Source organism: Mesoplodon densirostris, chromosome 18, assembly GCF_025265405.1.
Source record: "Mesoplodon densirostris isolate mMesDen1 chromosome 18, mMesDen1 primary haplotype, whole genome shotgun sequence".
NCBI lineage: Eukaryota > Metazoa > Chordata > Mammalia > Artiodactyla > Ziphiidae > Mesoplodon > Mesoplodon densirostris.
In genome coordinates this window covers 1,570,177-1,590,574 of record NC_082678.1, presented here as the reverse complement: position 1 = coordinate 1,590,574, position 20,398 = coordinate 1,570,177, and the positions used below count along the sequence as shown (strand labels likewise).

The 20,398-nt window shown below is 52.6% G+C and overlaps 1 protein-coding gene across 2 annotated transcripts; it reads left to right on the top strand.

Moving 5' to 3' along the window:
• Positions 1 to 689: 689 nt before the first annotated feature.
• Positions 690 to 19,545, top strand: MYCBPAP (MYCBP associated protein). 2 transcript variants are annotated; one of them, XM_060082279.1, is made up of 19 exons: positions 690 to 773; positions 6,389 to 6,516; positions 7,114 to 7,273; positions 7,415 to 7,518; positions 8,306 to 8,492; positions 8,745 to 8,851; positions 9,382 to 9,532; positions 10,623 to 10,738; positions 10,824 to 10,939; positions 11,411 to 11,522; positions 12,069 to 12,258; positions 12,690 to 12,877; positions 13,680 to 13,826; positions 14,669 to 15,085; positions 15,501 to 15,622; positions 16,359 to 16,474; positions 17,030 to 17,178; positions 17,359 to 17,529; positions 19,411 to 19,545. In XM_060082279.1, exons 1-19 carry the CDS (start codon positions 731 to 733, stop codon positions 19,510 to 19,512), a joined length of 2,826 nt encoding a protein of 941 aa, XP_059938262.1. In that variant the 5' UTR covers positions 690 to 730; the 3' UTR covers positions 19,513 to 19,545. The 2 variants fall into 2 exon arrangements, with proteins under 2 accessions (XP_059938262.1, XP_059938261.1); XM_060082278.1 differs by lacking the exons at positions 690 to 773; positions 19,411 to 19,545 and having other exon boundaries at positions 17,356 to 17,679.
• Positions 19,546 to 20,398: the final 853 nt, after the last annotated feature.

The following is a 20,398-nucleotide window of genomic DNA, read 5'->3' as shown; positions in this document are numbered from 1 at the left end:
GTTGCGGTTCGAGGGCTTCTCATTGCAGTGGCTTCTCTTACTGCAGAGCACAGGCTCTAAGCGCGTGGGCTTCACTAGCTGTGGCACATGGACTCAGTAGTTGTGGCTCACGGGCTTAGTTGCTCCGCGGCATGTGGGATCTTCCGGGACCAGGGCTCCAACTCGTGTGCCCTGCATTGTCAGGCGGATTCTTAAACACTGCACCACCAGGGAAGCCCAAGAAGGCTACTTTAAACTGGGGGTCAAGGGCGGCATCTCCAAGGACTGAAACAGACAGCGTGAGAAGGCCCCAAGTCCCCAAGTCGGGGTGAAAGCTTGGCTCGTCTGAGAACTGGTGGGCGGGGCAGGTCACCCGGCCCGTGTAGGGGACAAGCAGGGGCCACCGGGTAACTGAAGTCCATGGGGGGAATCAGGGGTTTTCCGCACCGCGTGAAAGGCTCGATCCTGTGGTGGCTGTGAGGAGGGGCCGAGGGACAGCGGGAGCCGGGCCGTGGTGGGCGTCGGGGGCAGCGGGAAACGGCCGAGAGGGTCGCGGAGCCCCTACTTGCTTCCTCGGTTTCTCTCCCCCGCCCCTCCCCCGCCCCTCCCCCGCCTGGCTCCGCCCCGCCCGCCTGGCTACTGACATGTCGGCGCCCGCCGGCGCCTCCTGTGACGTCACGAGCCGGGTCTGGGGCGTTCTCAGGGTCAGCGCCAGAAGAGTGGCCGGCGGCTGGCGCGTGGGCGCGGCAAGATGAAAAAGGTGGTTTCCAAGCAGTCTCCGCCCAAGTTGTTCGGTGGGTGCGCGCCCCGGCTCGGGGCGCTGGTTGCTATGGACCCCCGGGCGGCCTCTGTTGGGCGGGCGCGCACAGAGGCGCGGGAACTGCCGCACAGCCCGGTTTTTCCGGGTCCCGGCGATGCAGGGCCACGCTCACAGCTCGGGCGGCACCCTGAAGTCTCTAAAGAAGCAGTCCCGCCTTAGAATACCTACAAACAGATTCTTGGAGGCCCCAGAGAGCGTGAAAGGTTGGCGCTGGCTGCCTTGGGAGCTCAGGAAAGCCAGACAGGGGCAAGGGGTTCTTGGGATTCACGACACGGGGCCTGGAGGATGGGGGTGACACCAGGATGGAGGTAAAGATCACGCGGGAATGGGGTACGGGACAAGGCGTGCCCTATACCTGTGTGTGGGCACTGTGCTGGGCAACAACGCTATCGGTGGTAACTGTGGGACCCCAGACCTCAGGAAACGGAGGAGGAGAAACCGATTAAGTATAAAGGCTGTGATCTAGGAGCCCACAGCAATTAAGGGAGATCAGAACACCTGACCCAAGCCTTGGATGGTGGAGTTAGGGGGGATAGTTTTCTGAAGAAGATGACATTTACGGCTAGTCAAAAAAAAAAAAAAAAAGCGATTTGCTTCTCCAAGTCTAGGGAGCAGCATCAGCTGAGGCATGGAACCGTGCCACTGATGGCCAGGGCAGAGGTGGTGAGTGTGGAGACGGGGGAAAGGAGCCAGAGGGGACTGCACAGGTGATCAGGGGCCAGACCACCAACTGGCTTTACATGCTAGGTCAGAAAGTCAGCATGCCGTTGCAGGCCTTGGGGAGACCCAGCCTCAGATCGTGGTGCGAGTTCAGTGTGCAGAGGGGGCAGGCCTGGAGCCAGTGGGGGTCCCTGGGGGGCCTGGAAAGATGCCTTTATTCAATGCTTCTTCATAGCATAAAAGTCCAATGGAGGCTACACTGAGAGGCTCTTTCATGATATACTTTTTAACAGTTAAGAAAGAGAGAGAGACAAATAGCTGGTCTTCTTTCCCAAGGGCAGTCAAGGGCTTTCCTAGGTACTGGCTCCTGCTTACCTAGTTTCTGGGGATCTTATCAGATGTGAACTTTCTGCTGTAAACAAATCAAGGAAAGATTTTTTTCATTGCATATTTATTTTTAATAAGAGGAAATTTAGTTTGTTAAATAGCCCTTGAGCCTACTGTATAGCACGGGGAACTACACTCAGTATTTTGTAATAAACTATAAGGAAAAAGAATCTGAAAAAGAATAAATTATATATATGTGTGTGTATAACTGAAACACTGTGTTGTACACCTGAAACTAGCACAACATTGTAAATCAACTATACTTCAGTAAAAATTTTTTAAAAATTAAAAAAAATCAGAAACAGAATAATTTAAAAATAAATAAATAAATAGCCCTTCATTTAAGAACATGCATTAAGGTGAGGAAAGAAAGAAGCATGCAAGGTACCTTTCTCCTCCTAAATATCTTGGGGGAAGCGTCTAATGTAGTAGGCAATACTTCCTCCCCCCCAATATAATAAAGTTAATCAACAACTGTAATCTTTCACTGTGTTTCTCCAAAACCTCTGAATTATAGCAAAAAGGCAAGCAAATATTGTGACTTTAAACCTGTTTAGGGACCTGAGCCCTTTGACTCCTAGGTTTCTCCCTGCTGTTGTTGCTAAGAAACTGGGAAGACTCCCAACAGTACCAGACCCCTCTCCACCATCAGTTAAAGCTCAGCCCAGGTAGGGACAGCCCCTCCCTTGGTCCCCCCAGTGCAACTGTGAGGTCAGAATTTCCTGAAGACCTTAATCAACACTAATAAAGAACAACACTGAGATGAAATAAGAAGCAGAAAAAATAGACTCCAGGTTTCTTCTCCCTCCGTAGCTCCCCCCTCCCCCTCTGCCAACCCTGTCCCTCCCACCCTACCTGAGCACCTTGCTTCCAGCTGCCTGGGCTAGCCCCAGCAGAAGTGTCATCTGACTGCCCCATGCAAGGGGGCTGGTCTCTGACCCCCTCACAGCTGTCAGGACAAGGGCGAAGTGCCAGCTGTGTGGCTCACCAGGAACCCCACTCAGCTTGGGTTTCCAGACCAAAGAACTGGAAATAGCTGGCCCTGTACAGGTTCAGTAGTGAGACATACTTTGACCTGTGGAAACCTCCCACAGGCCCTGAAATGACCCCCACAGGATCATCCTTCCTTCCTGGCCTCCCCAACTTGTCTCTGCCCCTCCTGTCCACCTGGCTTACCCTCATAGGATGAGTCACGCTGAAATGCTGCTTTCATCAACTCACTCTTCTGAACCGAACCTCCTTCTTGCCGACGGAGGAAGATCAGATGCTTCAGACTTAGTTTACAAATCCGTGATGCCCTGGTTTCCCTCTCATCCCCACTATCACCCCCACCTCCTCTACAGGCCTTCTGTGTCACCATGCCTCACATATGCCGTGCTCAGCCCCGCCTCCACCTTTGCTCTGATTGTGATCTTACCTGGAACACCTCTGTTTGCTCTTCTGCCTGTGCGAGGCCTTCTGGTCCTTCAAGGTCTAACTTAACTGGTGAAGCTGCCTCTGACCCCTGCGTCTGCCCTTCTGAACCTTTCCTTAGAGCCCCAACTTTATGGTATACATCCATCTGTTCCTTCTTTGATGTGTAACCGAAGCTATTGTCTGTGCCACTAATTTAGGCTCTTAGGTTATGATTGGTGTGTGTTAGTGTCTGCTGCATCTTTCAGTTCCTCAAGAGAAGGAGCCATATCTTAACCTTTTATACCATTTTCTCTGTAGTTTTTAGTACATAGAAGGTACTTGGTAAATATTCACATTCTCTAGGGGGAATTGAAGTTCAAAATGTATATATCCTTTCTATGAATATTAACTAGAACACACCATTCCCTGACTATACAGTAGCAGAGCATGTGTTGCACTACACTGAAGATAACCATCTTAGAAAAACCTCAGACCAGAGTTTCACTGACTATTTCAGAAGTCTTCAGCAATGTTGAAGGTTTATAAATTTACACATGGTAATTATGTGTAATTACACCCATCAGTAAAAAGCATATATCTGGAGATGTTTAATCCTTGAGAAGATTTAGAACCAGCCAGGGTGATGGACAGAGGAAGCAAATCTCTTGGAGAATGTAAATAATACCAAAATATCTATAAAAGGGAACCTTCAACTAATACCAATTCTTTCTTGGGCTACCACCAACTTTGGTGACTGTGTAGAAGGGAGAGGGGAAGTAGAGATCAAAACCTAAGTCTGCAACTCCACACATGGCGAGGATGGGACCAGAACTCGCCGTCAAGCCATTTAGCCCCAAGTGTGTTTGTGTGCACAGGGCCATGTGGCTTGACTGGTAGATGCTCCTGAGTTTCCGCTGACTCCATTGCTGAGGAGGTGGACTCTGGCCGATAGCAAAATTTAGAGTTATGTTTATTTTATTTTATTTTTAAATTTTATTTATTTATTTATTTATGGCTGCGTTGGGTCTTTGTTGCTGCATGCGGGCTTTTTCTAGTTGCGGTGAGCGGGGGCTACTCTTCGTTGTGGTGCGCGGGCTTCTCATTGCGGTGGCTTCTCTTGTTGCGGAGCACGGGCTCTAGGTGCGCGAGCTTCAGTAGTTGTGGCACACGGGCTCTAGCTGTGGCTCGCGGGCTCTAGAGCACAGGCTCAGTAGTTGTGGCGCACGGGCTTAGTTGCTTTGCTGCATGTAGGATCTTCCCGGACCAGGGCTCGAACCTGTGTCCCCTGCATTGGCAGGCAGATTCTTAACCACTGAGCCACCAGAGAAGTCCCTAGAGTTATGTTTAGAATGATTCTGGCTTGGGTTGTTTTTTTTTTTTTTTTTTGCCACTGAGTATGTGGGCATTTTCTAAAAAATAGTTTGATTTTGGTAACCAAAACACCTGCGTTGATGTTTTAATGATATTGCGTCTTAAAAATTAGAATACTGTGAGAAACAGTGGACAAAACCAAGTTGTGTTTTAAAGTCATTAAAGACAGTGCTTAGGTTTTCTCTTGATTATTTTGTGTAGGGCCTTATATCAAAGCTTTCTGAACCAGAGGGCAGCAGACAGGAGGATACCAGCCAGAGGAACGAGATGCATTTGAAACTGTTAACCCACCTCTGTGGAAGGAAGGCAGGGAACGTGTCCTCGTTGGGAAGAAACTTGCTTCCGCCCCATGCGTTCTCCGTACCGTGCTCTGGCATGGCGCATGGAAGATACAGGCTCAGATGGCTCCACTTTCCTCCAGGCCCATGAACTACTTCCGCCAACCAGTTCACCACCGCAGTAGACTCCTAGATAATCTTGTGCTCAGTCTTGCACCCCCTAATCTGTTCTTTGCCATGTCACGGTCCACAGGCTAAAAACCGAAGTCCTTTACATGGCTCACTAAGCTCTTAGTGATATGGCTCCTACTTTTCTCTCCAGACGCTGCTTCCTGCCTCCCACCTCGCTGCACTCCAGCTATTTAAAAACACATGCTTTGAGTTCCAGGCAGGTGCTCCATTCTCTCTTGCCTCTAAGCCTCTTCATGCTCTGCCCTTTGGAATTCCTGTTCTCCATTCTCTTTCCGTTGTCTCTCTTCATCCTTCAGCTGTCAGTCTAATTACCTCCTTAGGAAGCCCTCCCTGACCACCCCACACACCAGACTGGGGTCCCCTGGATGCTCCCATAGTCACCCTACTTCAGTCTGTTTGACAGTCTTGTCTCCCATGGGCATGTGCTCTTTGAAGCCGAAGACTTTGCCTTATATCCTCAAAACCTAGCACGGTGCCTGACATGTAGAAGATGCTTAAACAGTATTTGTTAAATGAAGAATGTGAAGTAAATGGTCAGTGGTAAACGTTCTGCTTTCCCCAGAGCATCTGAATTTTCATCAGTGTCTTAGGAAACTCAGTACCTTCACCCAGAGGAATGGATCGGAGGGTAAGAAAGCATCTCATCCAGTTGTCCCAAAGCACTGTGCATCAGAGCCACCTAGGGAGTTTTAAAAGCACAGGAGCCGGGCTTCCCTGGTGGCGCAGTGGTTGAGAGTCCGCCTGCCGATGCGGGGGACACGGGTTCGTGCCCCGGTCCGGGAAGATCCCACATGCCGCGGAGCAGCTGGGCCCGTGAGCCATGGCCGCTAAGCCTGCGCGTCCGGAGCCTGTGCTCCGCAACGGGAGAGGCCACAACAGTGAGAGGTCCGTGTACCGCAAAAAAAAAAAAAAAAAAAAAAAGCACAGGAGCCAGGAAGCTGTATTTGTAAAAACCCCAGGAGATTCTGAGACAGATACCTGACTGATATTTGGGAACCACTGATTTAGTCCAGCTTCCTCTTTTTACAAAAGAGAGGACTGAGACCAGAGAGATTAAGTGCTGTACGCAAGGTTGTCCAGCTTATAAGTAGCACAGCCTGGCATGGAATGTCTTCCGATCTCAGTTCCAGCTACAGAAGCCTCGGTCACTGTGGTGGCGGGGGGGACCTACAAGAGAGGACTCCTGTCACCCCAGCAACATGCTGCCCAGGCCACTGTCCATCCAGGTGGCTGGCTTTGCACCCCCCACCCATGAAGTCTCATATATATCTATTTTTAAGCACTTGAACTTTCTGCTCCTCTTCAGAAAAGAAGCGGGCGAAGGTACCTGAACAGCCCACACCCCCCATTCAGGAAGAACCTGAACCTGCTAGCAATGTCCTACAAGGAGATGACATTCTTGCCTTAGCCATTAAGAAGGAAGACTTGAGGAAGGTAAGGATGAAGTCCAGGGATCCCTTCTGGCAGGAACTTCTCCTTGCCCCCTGGGCTGTCTAGAACTTCAACCATGTCCATTGTGTGTCCACTGCCTCCCTACTCAGAGGGAGTGTCTAATTCGATGGAAAAATCCATCAAATATAAATCTGTTCACTTTTGCATCTAAAGGAATTTACCATGTTGTCTGTTTAACATTTCTAAGATTCATATAGAACCACGGGGAAGAGAGAATGAAGTAATTTGCTTTCCATAGAGGCAAGTGGTGCCATCCCCATGTCACATAAGGGAAAATGAGTTTAAGAAGCAAAGTTACAGATGTGGATAACCCCCTGCTTTCCCTGGGAGAGTCAGCCACTTCTCACCTGAACTCTCTGGAGGCACGAGATGCTACTTTTTTTTTCCAGGATGTTACTAAGCGTCATAGCTGTTACGCAGGCATTTCCTCGACAGAACATATGGACACCGATCTAGAGATCTAGAGAAGCAGATTTGTCCGCCTTCAGGAATTCCACCGAGAATTAGGACAGAGGAGAAGGGTGGTGTTTTTCCTCCTCCTGATCTCATGCGGAATCTCCTCGTTTTATTTCTTTTTAGCAACATATGCCTCGCCTTACTGAAACAGAAGATAAACCTGCAATTACCCAGAAACTTATCATCCGTAAACTCAAACCCAAGGATCATAGGAAGAAGGTCTGCCACTTAGTAGCACACCCTGCTACTCCAGATGCAGCCATGAAGCCCCTGGACTATTCTGGTATGCCCTGCCTTGGCCCTGGCATCTGAATTCATGGGTCATCCTGGAGAGAATGCCAGGTCCTCATCAGAGAGTAGCCTCTTGAATCGTTTATACCAGCTGGCTGTAGCTTACCTCCCCCCATCTTCTTTTTACCCCCAGGGCCAGGTGACATCCTCCACGGCAGTGACCAGATCCTGCCCCACCACATCCTGGGGAGTCTCCAGGACTTGAAGAGAATTGCAGTTGCTCGAGGGAACACCCAGGTTCGTTTGTACAGAGCTGCCTGGGGGAGAGAAGTCCCTGATGTCACTGTGGTCTTACCACCCGGCAGAGTCCAGCAGGACTGGAGTTACAGAGAGAGTCCAGGCTCTGGGCCCCAGAACCTGAGGTGATAGGTGACCCTTCCCCCCAAATAATGAAGCCAACATAGGCTAGCTTCAGCTGAAGTCAGGAATTCTCTGTAAGGAGACAGAAGCGCCTTGAGGAACCCCGAGGCGAGGGTGTGTGTGGCTCCCGTCAGACTGGGCCCACGCTCCCTCGTTGCCCTCTGCCCCTCTGTGCCCGGCTTTATGTCCCCTTCTCGAAAGACTGGCCTGCTCTCCTCCTCGGTCCACGTGGTGCAGGAAGGTGGCTCCCCACAGCTCCCAGGGCCACATGGAGAGTCTGCCTGTCTTTCAGTTTCTTTAATTCTCTGGTTCCAGGCAAAGAATCTCTGACTGGTCAGGTGCTAAGAGGCCTGGGGTCCAATAAAAATGGCTCAGTCGTGCAGCAGGTGGGGGTGTCAACACCAGCTGTGAGCAGGACAGACACATTAAAGGACGTTGACCACAGTCTGAGAACGAGCGTTCCCATTCTAGGCAACAGGGGACCGACAGCAGCTTCCGGGCCCCCCTTGTTCTGCGATTTGCTTTCTGTCACTTGCTACCTTGGGGCCCTGGAGAGGAGGGACTCAGCAGAGCGGGAAGACAGCAGGGGTTTAGGCCTGGAGAAGTCTGCTCCGCCCGGTTCAACGCCTTCCCCTGCCCTCCACACTCACGTTGCTCTTCTCAGCTGGCTGAGCGGATCCACACCCCACCCTGTCTGATGACCCTCATCTCAGCTAAAGAAGAGGCGAAGCAGGAAGCCCCAGAAGAAGAGAAGGCACATCCGCCCTGGGCCCCACCTCTTCAGCACAACTTTCTGAAAAACTGGCAGCGCAACATAGCCCTTCGGAAGAAGCAGCAGGAAACCCTCAGTGGTGAGCAGAGCGGACAGGGCTCCTGCCTGGCCTCATATGGCATGAAGGCTCTGCTGCTGTGTTTTTTCCTCTCCCTCCACCTCCAGAACCTGGATTCGGGCTGATCACATTTGTGCTGAGTACTCCCAAGTGCTTCTTGCCCTTAGTGGGTCGTGAAATCAGCCCAGTGACTGGAGCTGATCAGTGCAGAGAGCTCGGGCCCCTGTTTCTTCTGATTTGGTGGCAGGACTGCATTCTTGGCTCTCTTGCTAGAACGGCTGAAGAAGCCAGTCGGCGAGCTGCTGATGCACACAGGGGAGACCTACAGAAAGATCCAGGAGGAACGGGAGCTCCTTGACCGAACACTGCCTGATGGGAAGGTAAGGACAGCATTCCCAGGTACCCTGTGGGAGGGATCTGGACAGCTGGGAACAACAAAAAAAATCTATCCAGTGCAAAGCATTGTTAAGCCCTCAAGGGCTTTACTAAATTCTATTATTGATCCTGTTACTGATCATTCAGGGACTGGCCAGGTAAGTAATTCAGCCTGTGGTGGTCACTGTTAGTTTGAGGAGAAGGATGCCACTGGCATCTAAGTTATTAGAATAGTCTTCGTCTCAGTGTTGTCTCCTAAAAGCTGAGGCTCCACCTTTCAGTCGCCCCAGGGTGCCATGTTGTATTCTGGTATGTCAGTGCCTGGAACAATCCGCCCTGGCTGGAGCCAGGTAAATGAACAACAGGGCAGCCTGAAAATAAGAAAGTGGGTGCTTCTCTCCTGCTCTCAGGCAGGGCAGTGCGAATCCCCCAGAGGGAGCATCTATAGTCTGTGGAGCTCTTGTCTTCGCAGGATCCCCACCAGCCTCTCTCCAAGGGGCTCAGGTGGTCTGACTCATCTGTCCTCCATCACCAGGGCTGTGAACTGACCAGTGGGTTCTGGAGTCAACCAGAATATTTGGGAGATGAAATGATGGGTCTGGTAATGACGAAGACAAAAACTCAGCGTGGCCTCGTGGAACCAATCCCTCACGTCAGGAAGCCCCGCTCCATCCAGGTGGAGATGGGTGAGGACCGGGCTGTAAATGTGACTGGCTAGGGGTGAAAGATCAGGGCTCTCTTCAGTAAGACCGTGGTAGCAGTGGTGGGAGGAACGGGCAGAAGCCTGGGCTCTAGGGCAGTGCTGTCCTTCCTGCCGCTGAGCCACCGTGGCCGCTGAGCACCTGGAACGTGGCCGGTCTGAACTGAGATGTGCTGTAAGTGTAAGCATTGCACTGGGTTTCAAAGATCAGTTGGAAAAAATAGATTTTATTAATAATTTTTGTATTGATTATGTGTTGAAATAAGATTTTTAATATATGGGGTTAAACTATATTACTAAAATTAATTCCATCTTTTTTTTTATCTTTTTAAATGTGGCATCTGGAAAATTTTAAATTGCATATACATGGCTTGCATTTGTGGTTTGCATCATATTTCTAATGGGCAGCACTGCTTTAAAGGCTGCCAGACTGTCTGGGTTCAGATCCCAGCTGTGTTGAGTTTGTGAACACCAGCGAGTTATTTAACCTCTCTGGTCCTCAGTTTCCCTATCTGTTAAATACTCATGGGGGGCTTCCCTGGTGGCGCAGTGGTTGAGAGTCCGCCTGCCGATGCGGGGGACACAGGTTCGTGCCCCGGTCCGGGAAGATCCCACATGCCGCGGAGCGGCTGGGCCCGTGAGCCATGGCCGCTGAACCTGCGCGTCCGGAGCCTGTGCTCCGCAAGGGGAGAGGCCACAACAGTGAGAGGCCCGCGTACCGCAAAAAAAAAAAAAAAAAAGTACTCATGGGGTTGTGAGAGGGTTAAATGAGACATGATGTGTATTAAGAGGTTCTGGCCCATTGTTAAACACTCAGTAAAAGGTAGCTGCTATTGTTACTTTTATTATAATCCAAAGATTTGGCGGTTTGGAAGCTAATTTTGCAGGAGTCCTGTGCAGGGCTGCTGAGGCAGTGGGTGTGGGACCAGAAGGAGGGGAGCCCAGCTCACAGGGAAGCTGTGTTTTCAGCTCTTTCAGAAACGGTGCTGGGATGGGCACTCTCAGAGCCCTTGAAAGTGGTTGGGGAAGGGGGCATGGCAGCAGCCTGTGCTGAGGGTCCTTGGACCCTGCTCTAGGATTGCCAGCCCAGAAGGATGCTTGGTACCGCTACACCTGGGATCGGAGTCTGTTTCTGAACTACCGACGCAAGGAACTACAGAGCGTCATGGCAGAGCTGGATTTTAGCCAGCAGGTTGGTAGTCTGTGCCTAGTCTGAAGCCCCTCAGGGCGGTGCCCGTCTTCAGTCAGCTAACCTTTCCTTTCTCTGTCTCTCTGAGGATATTGATGGCCTGGAGGTGGTGGGCAAAGGGCGGCCTTTCTCCACTGTTATGGTGGAAGACTGTTCAGTGTTTGAAAGGAGCCAGGAAAGCTCCTCTGAAGACACAGTGCACTTGTGAGTTGGGCCTGGGCCCTAGGGAGAGCGGTTGGAGAGTGTGGCTTCCCCAGCACCTTCAAGTATTGTAGGGCAAGCTTCCCTCCCTGAAATCAGGGTGCCTCCATCCCAGCCTCTCGCTAGTGGCTGTCACCCCCTCCTTTAGCCCATTCGAAGGAACACCTGTGCTCACTTTACTATTGCCATCTGTTCTCTTCCAGCAACCAACTCCTAGTGGAGATTTCCTAGACATTCCTTTGCTCATAAATGGGGCCCCTCCAGACTCTCCCAGTGCTGAGCAGCTCTGCAGGAAGAGTCTCTTTATGTCCAAGGACCTCCCACTACAGGAACGGAGCAGGATGGAGCCGATGATGCTCCACTGGAGGGCAGAGCCGGGCACATCTCCAGATTTTCTGGCAACCATTTCCGTGGGCTCCATGTGGCAAGACTGTGGCAGACTCAGGGAAAATAAGTCATTGCTTTTTCTTACAGAGACTTATTGGCCAGTGACCCTGATGTGGTCCCTATGCCTATTCTTGGCCCTTCTCTGCTGTTCTGTGGGAAGCCAGCTTGCTGGATCCGAGGCAGTAACCCAGAGGACAAGGTAAAACTGCCCTCACCCTCACCCACCTGCTGGAAGGGCCTCCCTCGTGGGGCAGTCACAGGGTGGCTGGGGCAGTCACAAGGAGCCTGCACAGTCTCCTGTTTGAGTTTTTATCTGGTCATGCTTTCAGTATATGTCTGAAAATGGTAACAGCAACGCTAACTTGAGCAAGAATAAAGTCACAAGGCTGAAAAGAGACTGTCACAAGGCTGAAAAGAGAGTGTCACAAGCCACCCACTTTGTACCTTGTCCCAAACATGTAAATTAGCAAACCTTCTCAAACAGGTATGGCTTTAAGAAGGTTCTAAAATATTCTTCAGATGCTAAGGAACAGAAATGTTTTTAAAAATCTGTTTTATCTCCTCTCCTTACTGCTGATGGCAGGGACAGCCACTTTTGGGGTATGATACCTATCTGTTTGAGAGTGGCCAGGCCCAGGAGACTTCCAGTGCCAAACCCGGAAAAGCCCCTGCAAACCAGGCTGAGTTGGTCACCCTAGGCCAGGACTTCCCACAGAGACATCTCTCATGCCTCTTCTCTCCCCAGAGGCACGTTGGGATTGCTGTCCGCTTGACCTTTGAAACTCTAGAAGGGGAGAAAGCATCTTCAGAACTGACCGTGGTCAATAATGGCACAGTGGCCATTTGGTATGACTGGCGACGGAGGTCCCAGCTGGACCCTTTCCAAGACCTGAAGAGGAATAGGATGCAGCGGTTTTACTTCAATAATCGGGAAGGTACCTGGGAGAAGCTGCCCCGCTCACCCCTCCCGCAGCCAAAGTCTAGCTAATGCCTAGCTCTTGCAAGTGTGAGCCCCTCTTCCCACCTGTCCCTCCCATCCTGTGAAGTGTGTTGTCGCCTAACTGTCAGCTGGGGGAACGGTGGAACGCTTGAGAACACAGGGGAGTGAGCCACCTGTGGGAAGCAGAACATTCTAGATGTTCAGTTACCCATATGCACGGGCCTGAGGCTGGGACGACCACCTGTCCCTCTTGCCTGGGACATTCCCGGTTTTAGCAATGAAAGTCCCACATCCCAAGAAAGCCCCCAGTCCTACGCAAGCTGGGACAGTTGGTCACCCTAACCGGGGCTTAGTTAACTCTATACATGCAGGCTTGGGGCTCAGTGGCTTCTACTTGGTGAAAACCTCTTTCTCTGTCCCTCTCAGGTGTGATCCTGCCTGGAGAAACTAGAAACTTTACCTTCCTCTTTAAGTCTTTGAATGCTGGGATCTTCAGGGAGTGTTGGGAGTTTGGAACCCACCCCACCCTATTAGGAGGTGCTCTCCTGCAGGTCAATCTCCATGCAGTCTCCCTGACCCAGGACGTTTTTAGGGATGAGAGGACGTTATTGGAGGTAAGGGACCCGGGATCTTGGCCCCTGTGGACACTAGGTAGGTTAACCTAATGTTCTTCCTGGCACTGCCTGCAGGGATCTTGTTTCTCCCAGCCCAAGAGGTGAATTTTTCAAAAACACACTCTTGCTCAAAACACACTCCTCAGGGCTTTGTGATCTAAAAGATGGGTGGGCAGGCAAGAGAAGGGGCAGCTTTGAGCTTCACCATGCTGGGCCCTACTGCATTAGAAAGAAATGAGACTGGGCCTTAAGATGCGGACTGCATGGCAGTACTTATCCGAGTACAAACACAACGCATGACCCTCTGCACCGGTACTGTATCTGTTCACTGTCGTCTGGTCCTATCCAGTGGAATTGCATTTAACTGGCATGACTTCAAAACCAGGCAAAACCAGAGGGAACAATTTCACTCGTGGGGCCGGCACCCAGGAGTACAAACACAACGGGAACTGGGAATCCGCCGGCCCCAGTCCATCTCAGAGCCTGGCCATCTGGTGCTGTGCTCTGTGGGACTCTGGAGAAAGCTGTGCTTTTTTATTCATCGTGGCCCCCAGACACAAGCCAGCTACTTCAGCTGGGGCTCAGCCCTTGGTGAACGAAGGTGATTTTGACAAATGTAATGTCTGCTTTACTTGCTGACTATAGGACCAGTCTTTCTCACAAGATGCCCCTCTACTATTTCTGTGACACTGACCATGTGGCCAAGCCACGTGCTCAACAGGCCCCAAACCGTGCGGCCCCAAGGGTGTCACATGCGTTTTGAAAGCCTGAGCTGCTGCTAAGGCCACCTTCCCTTCCTCAGAACAAGCTGGCTTCCCACGAAGCAGTCACCATCGTGGAGAGCACGCTGCAGGAGCTGCTGAGGGGGATCCTGACCCCGGAGCGTGCACAGTCACCTGTGGACGCCTATCTCACCGAGGAGGACTTGTTCCACCATAGGAATCCTCGGGTACAGGCCCAGCGCTGGCCCCTGCCCCTCGTGCGTGCCCCGGGAGAAAGTAATAGCAAACCCTTTGATGTGCCAGGGCCTGTTCTTAGCATCTCCCACGAGTAACTCAGTTTCTCCGCAGGAGTCCTGTGAGATGGGTACTATTTTTTTTTTAAAAGACACCAGTTGTACTTGAACATTTGTTACTTTTTAAAAAATTAATTAATTAATTAATTTTTTAATTTTTGGCTGTGTTGGGTCTTCGTTTCTGTGCGAGGGCTTTCTCTAGTCGCAGTGGGCGGGGGCCACTCTTCATCGCGGTGCGGGGGCCTCCCACTATCGCGGCCTCTCTTGTTGCGGAGCACAGGCTCCAGACACGCAGGCTCAGTAATTGTGGCTCACGGGCCTAGTTGCTCCGCGGCATGTGGGATCTTCCCAGACCAGGGCTCGAACCCGTGTCCCCTACATCAGCAGGCAGATTCTCAACCACTGCACCACCAGGGAAGCCCAAAGGGTACTATTTATATCCTCATGTTATATGGGAGAAACTGAGGTCCAGGGAGCTTAAGTAATTTGCGCAAGATAACTTAGCTAGTATAAGTGGATGCTTGGTGATAACAGAGCTTCAAAAACGTTTTAATTCAAACTCAGTCTTCCTTGGAAGCCCAAATGTATAAAAAGCTTTAAGTTGGAGATGCTTGGGTTGAAAGGGAAGTGGGGAGCCCCTCTGGGCTCAGCAGCTCCTGCCAGCCTCCTCCACCGGCGCTCTCGAGGGAACGGGAAGCTGGAACAGGCTGGCTCGGGCTCTGGGTCCCCCATGTTGCAGCCTCCCCATCACGTGTCTTCCCTTGCCTCTGCTGCAGCTGCATTACCAGCACCAAGTGGTGCAAAACCTGCACAGACTGTGGTGCCAGCACACCATCCTGCCCCCTAAGGCTGAGGAGGCCAGGCCGGGCGAGGAGGAGCACCTCAGTCCCAGGGCCCAGGTTGCTGCGGCCCCGTCAGCCTATTGGGAGGAGGCCTCGATGAAGGTCAAGTCTTCTGTGCACCTTAAGAGCCCAGCGTTGGACCCCCAACCGCCCCGGCAGGAGAGTGAGGCCCTCAGGGACTCCCGAGATCCCGTTGGGTCCCAGAAGACTGGTCTGGGCTCTCAGCGGAAGAGCATCATGGAGGAGATCCTGGTGGAGGGGAGCCCAGACCTGCAGAGTGTCCGGAGCTCCCGGGAGCTGGACAGCCTTCCCCCACCAGAGTGGAGCCTCTGCCTGGAGGACTTCAGAAAGGTGCCTCCCCAGCCCTGGGGGGGTTGGTGGAGAAGGGCCCAGGCATAGCCAGGTGCCGGTGCTTCTGGCCTGAGCTGCCCCAGCTCAGGGGCAGCCTTCTAAGGGCCTTAAACAACCTTCTAAGGGCTCGGAGAGAGCAATCTCTTGGTCATCTCTCTTTATCTCGGGTGCCTAGGCCACTGTGGTGCACGAGGGGCTCCTTCTCTGACCCTGGCAAACCTTGGAAAGGGGTTCATGGGTACAGATTTCTGAGGGAGGGCCCAGGCTCCCCCAGAAGGCACCCAGACAGACTCCCCATGGCTGCATCCCCTCCGGGCCACCTGCCCTTACCACACCACACCTCTTAGTAGAGGACACAGGAGCCCCCGGTGTCCTGGGCAGAACGGTTGCCCATATGGTACCTCTGACCGGCCAGGTAGTGATGGCACTCCCCAAGGAGAGCCAGAGAGAAGACGCCCTAATCAGGCTCAACAAAGCGGCCCTGGAGCTGCGTCAGGAACCGCGGCCGTTGCAGTCCGACTTCCTGCACCAGATGTGGTAGGTACCGCCACCAGGAGAGCTGCTCCCATCCCTTCCCCTGTGTGGCATGTGGCCAGGGGTTCTGGGCAAAGCAGTCCCAGGACTCAAGGGGCCTGAGCTCTCTTGGAGATCAGGTTGCTGAAAGATGCTGCACACACTCTATGGTCTGGCAGCTGCTGCAGCAGCCCCTACAGCTGCTCTCCCTGTGCCAGCTGCCCTCTGGGGAGGAGTCACAGCAGAGAAAGCACCCAGACCTCTTCCCCCTTCTTCCCTCGTTCCTTCTCAATGAGCAGAGGAGACAGAAGAGGGCAGTGAGAAGGAGACCTATTCCATGGAAAGCCTCACTTGGTTGCCAGTCTTCCCATCGCCTGTTTGCAACTTGCTTGGATAGGCCTGGGGGGTCCTTTGCAAGGCCCTCAGAACACACCCCCAGGAGCCTTGTCCTGGAAATCTTTTGCAAGTCTAGCCCCTCCAGTGGGACTGGATCCAGTTCTAGCCATGGTTTCAAGATGGAGTTAGTTCAAGACTGATCTAACCTTATCCTTGGGCCACTTTTTCTCGGCTACCACCGAGGGAAGCCAGATCCCCATCCCAGCACTTGCATGGGTGCCAGTGAGGGTGCTGGCTGGACAGAGGCATGGTGCTTCTGTGGCAGTTCCTGGCACCCGTGTCTTGAAAGGGAAGGACCAAGCCTCTACAGGTTCAAGGGCAAATGAGGGACGACGGCTTTTCTCCAATATATCTTGCTCTCTAGTTTGCAACTCTGGCGAGATGTGATCGACAGCCTGGTAAGCCGTTCCCTGTGGCTGAGGGCTCTGCTGGGCCTGCCTGAGAAGGAGAGCATCTACTTGCACGTGCCGGAAAAGCCAGGTCAGACACTGTGCAGCCACACCTCCGCCTAGTCTTTCCCATCCCTCTGCCCGGCGGCAGTGGCGCCTCAGCCATCTGTACGCTTCTGGTGGAACCTCTGTTAGGTTGGCCCGTGGGGTAGGCCTCTTGCTACCTTTTTATCTGCTGCCAGAATTTGGGACCTAGAAACAACCCTAACAATCACCGTAGTTCAGTCCCCACGTTGCCTCTTGCTACCTTTTTATCTGCTGCCAGAATTTGGGACCTAGAAACAACCCTAACAATCACCTTAGTTCAGTCCCCACGTTTTACAGGTGGAGTCCCAGAAAGGCAAGATGACTTGCCATCCCGTATGTGGGGAAATGGTGGAGCTGGGACTAGCGCCTGGGCCTCTCACCCCTGCCCTACAGTCCTCTTCCACAAGGTCATGCACCTGAACCAGGGCCTTGCTCCCAGTCTGTGGGGATTCTCTCCAACAGCTAGAGCCCTGCTGGCCCAGGGCCCATTGCTGTCCCAGTTCCTGCCTGTGGGGGCAGCTAGGCCACAGGCCATTTGTCTTCCGTTCACCTCCCTCAGATCGAAAGTCACCTCATGTCACAGAAGTGAAGGTGACTTCCGGGCGAGTGGGGAAGGAGGACTGGAAAGGGCCATCTCAAAAAAAGAAGCCGTTGGGAATCAAAAACAAAGATGATAAAAAAGGAGCCAAGCTGCCACCTGGGAAAGAGGCAGGTAGCACGTTGTCTGGGCCTGGGGGCGCGGGCTGGGGAAGGGATAGGAGGGGCTGCGGAAGGTGGGCAGTCACTCCAGCGTGATGCCCCTGCTCCCCACTCAGCTGCTCTTGAGAAAGTCCTGGACCTCCCTCAGGAGCTACTGAAGGCTGGGCATGTCTCTGTCTCTCCAAGCAGGACCGTTTCGACAGCAAGAAGCACAAAGCAAAGGATGACAAGAAACCGATGAAATCTACAAGTCGGCACAGGCTTTCCTTGGAAGACCCTGCCCCCGACAGCATCATCCCGTCTCACGAACCCATAGATCCCCTGGTCATGGAGAAATACACCCAGACGCTGCATACTGAGGTGAGGGCAAGAGCCTGGCACTCAGCCCTCCCCTCACTCACACCTGCCCTGCATACCTTCCTCCACTCCCTGGCTCCCTCATTCATTCTGTTTATCCCACAAACAATAAGCGCCTGCTGCACTGTGGTGGAAGCAGAGCTGCCCTTGTGAAAGGCATCCTAGTGTTCAAGACAGACCTCATGAATAAGTAACACCTCTGGTACGTTAGGTGATGAGCACTATGGGAAAAAGAGAGAGACCAGGGCTGGGGGATGGGGAAGCCCCGGGTGGGGGTAGGTGGGCCTCATTGGAAGGTGACATCAAACAAAGCCTTGAAGGGAAGGGAAGTGTGGCCATGTTGACATCTAGGAAGAGTGCTGTGGGCAGAAGAGGGGGTGAGCCAGGAGGACAGAAGGCAGAGAGTCCACCAAGGGGGAGCGGGTCACGTGGGGCTTTGCAGGCCATTGTGAGGACACAGTGCCTTGAACTGAGGAGTGATGTGGTCCGACTCATGCTTTAGGAGATCACTCCGGCTGCCCTTTGGAAACAGATTCTAGGCGGGGGCAGAGCAGAAGCCTTTTCCTTCCTGCTGCTCCCACTTCTCTGTGTTCGGTGCGTCTTGGCAGATGTGTTCCTTGGGTGAGCGCCATGCAGAGTGAATGTCCAGCAAGTGTAAGGGTTTTGAAGCGCTGGAGAGACTTTTTTAAATGTGTTCTTAAGCAGTAGGTCCTTAGGGATTGACCTATGTGTTGTGTTCTGTTCTTTGTCATTGTTGTTGGTTTTGGAGGGGAGATCCACAAAGCCCTGTTTGATATATCAAGGAGTCTAATGGCGATGCTTTGTCTTCCTCTGGTGTGGACAGCTGGGTAGCCGAGATTGTGTTGTGCATTGCGCCAACACTCAGATCACATTTAATCAGAAGCTCCATTTGCTGTTGGTGACATCACTGAGATTTGTGGATTTCCATGGGGTCTAGAAAGTAATCATAGGGCTCTGAGGACCCATGGGGTAGTCTCTTACTTGGCTTTTTGAAATTAAGAATCAACTTGCTGAGGCCTGTGTGGTCCAGCTCCACCACAGGGTACAGTCTTGGAGACATTTCAGTATGTGGATCTGTGATCTTACTGGAAGGAAAGTTGGTCTCCAGGACACCAGGATAGAATTGGGTCACCCCAAGGGACTAAATGGGCACTGCTCCCTGGGCCTCCCTGGAATTGCCCCTTTAACCACTCTAGGCTCTAATGTCCCTATATGTCCAAGGGGCAGTGCAGGATTACCGCCCCAGACTGGTTCAAAAAATAAAACTGGGACTTCCCTGGTGGCACAGTGGTTAAGAATCCACCTGCTAATGCAGGGGACACGGGTTCGATCCCTGGTCTGGGAAGATCCCACATGCCGCGAAGCAACTAAGCCCGTGTGCCACACACTACTGAGCCTGCACTCTGGAGCCCGTGAGCCATAACTACTGAGCCCACGTGCCGCAACTACTGAAGCCCGCGTGCTCTAGGGCCCGCGTGCTGCAACTACTGAGCCCGTGTGCTGCACCTACTGAAGCCTGTGCACCTAGAGTCCGTGCTCTGCAATAAGAGAAGCCACCGCAATGACAAGCCCATGCACTGCAACGAAGAGTAGCCCCTGCTTGCCGCAACTAGGGCAAGCCCATGTGCAGCAACGAAGACCCAACGCAGCAAAAAAAAAAAAAAAAAAAAAAAAATCTATTTGCAAAAACAAAAGTCCTACAGAAAATTTAGTTTTATCTACACAACCTTAGTTGTCTCCCCTCTCCAGCTGTCCCTCTTGTGTAGATGTGTCCATCCATCTCTCAGCATGGGGGATGCTCCCTTGTGCAGGTGCTTTCCAGAGAGTGAACCTTTGCCTGTGATGTTCATCCCATTCTTCCAGGTCTATGGGCTGCTGGATGCCCTGGTGACTGACCTACTGGTCCTGGCTGATGAGCTCAGCCCCAAAGAGACCGTCAAGGAGCCTTTGCGTCTCTGCACCTGACTTGCATGCCTGAGCTGCCTTCTGCGAAACTGCTTAACAAACAAATCAATAAAGAACCTTTAGGTTCCTACCACTTCCCTTATGCCTCCATGTCTTGAATGTCAGATCTTTTTTTTTTTTTTCTTTGCGGTACGCAGGCCTCTCACTGTTGTGGCCTCTCCCATTGCGGAGCACAGGCTCCGGACGCGCAGGCTCGGCCATGGCTCACGGGCCCAGCCGCTCCGCGGCATGTGGGATCTTCCCAGACCGGGGCACGAACCCGCTTCCCCTGCATCGGCAGGCAGACTCTCAACCACTGCGCCACCAGGGAAGCCCTTGAATGTCAGATCTTGATGAAGTCAGCTCCTGGTCCTCCCATGTCCCACCTGCCCTTGGATTCCCCTCCTCCCCATTCCTGGAGCCATCCAACGGGAGGAGAGAGAAACACAGCTCGGGGCCGGGGGGGGTGATGTGTGGGATGAGGACTGGAAGAGCAAATTGGCAGCAGGACAAGGACTGAAGCAGGTGACAGGACAGAGAGCATCACCCCTCGTAGCCCCTGCCTCTGGCCTTTGTTGACCCACACTTTTGGGGTCATCTTCCCGGAGCCAGGTCTTCCCAAAGTGTCATCATCAAGAATGACACAGTGTGTGACTAGGAGGAGAACTAGACACCGTGGGACCTGGGTCCCTGAGGTCCTCACACTTCCACTGGGTCCAAGGGCCTCGTCCCAGTCCCTGAGGATCATGCTACCACACCCTTAAACCCTCCAGGCCAGATCCCTTTGTCAGCCAGAGATTATTCTGGATTCTAGCCTGCTTATCCCCCTCCCCATGCCAAGCCACCTGGCCTCTTTGAGCCATTTTTTCTACCTTACAAACTGCCTCTGGACTTTCCGCTCCCTCCC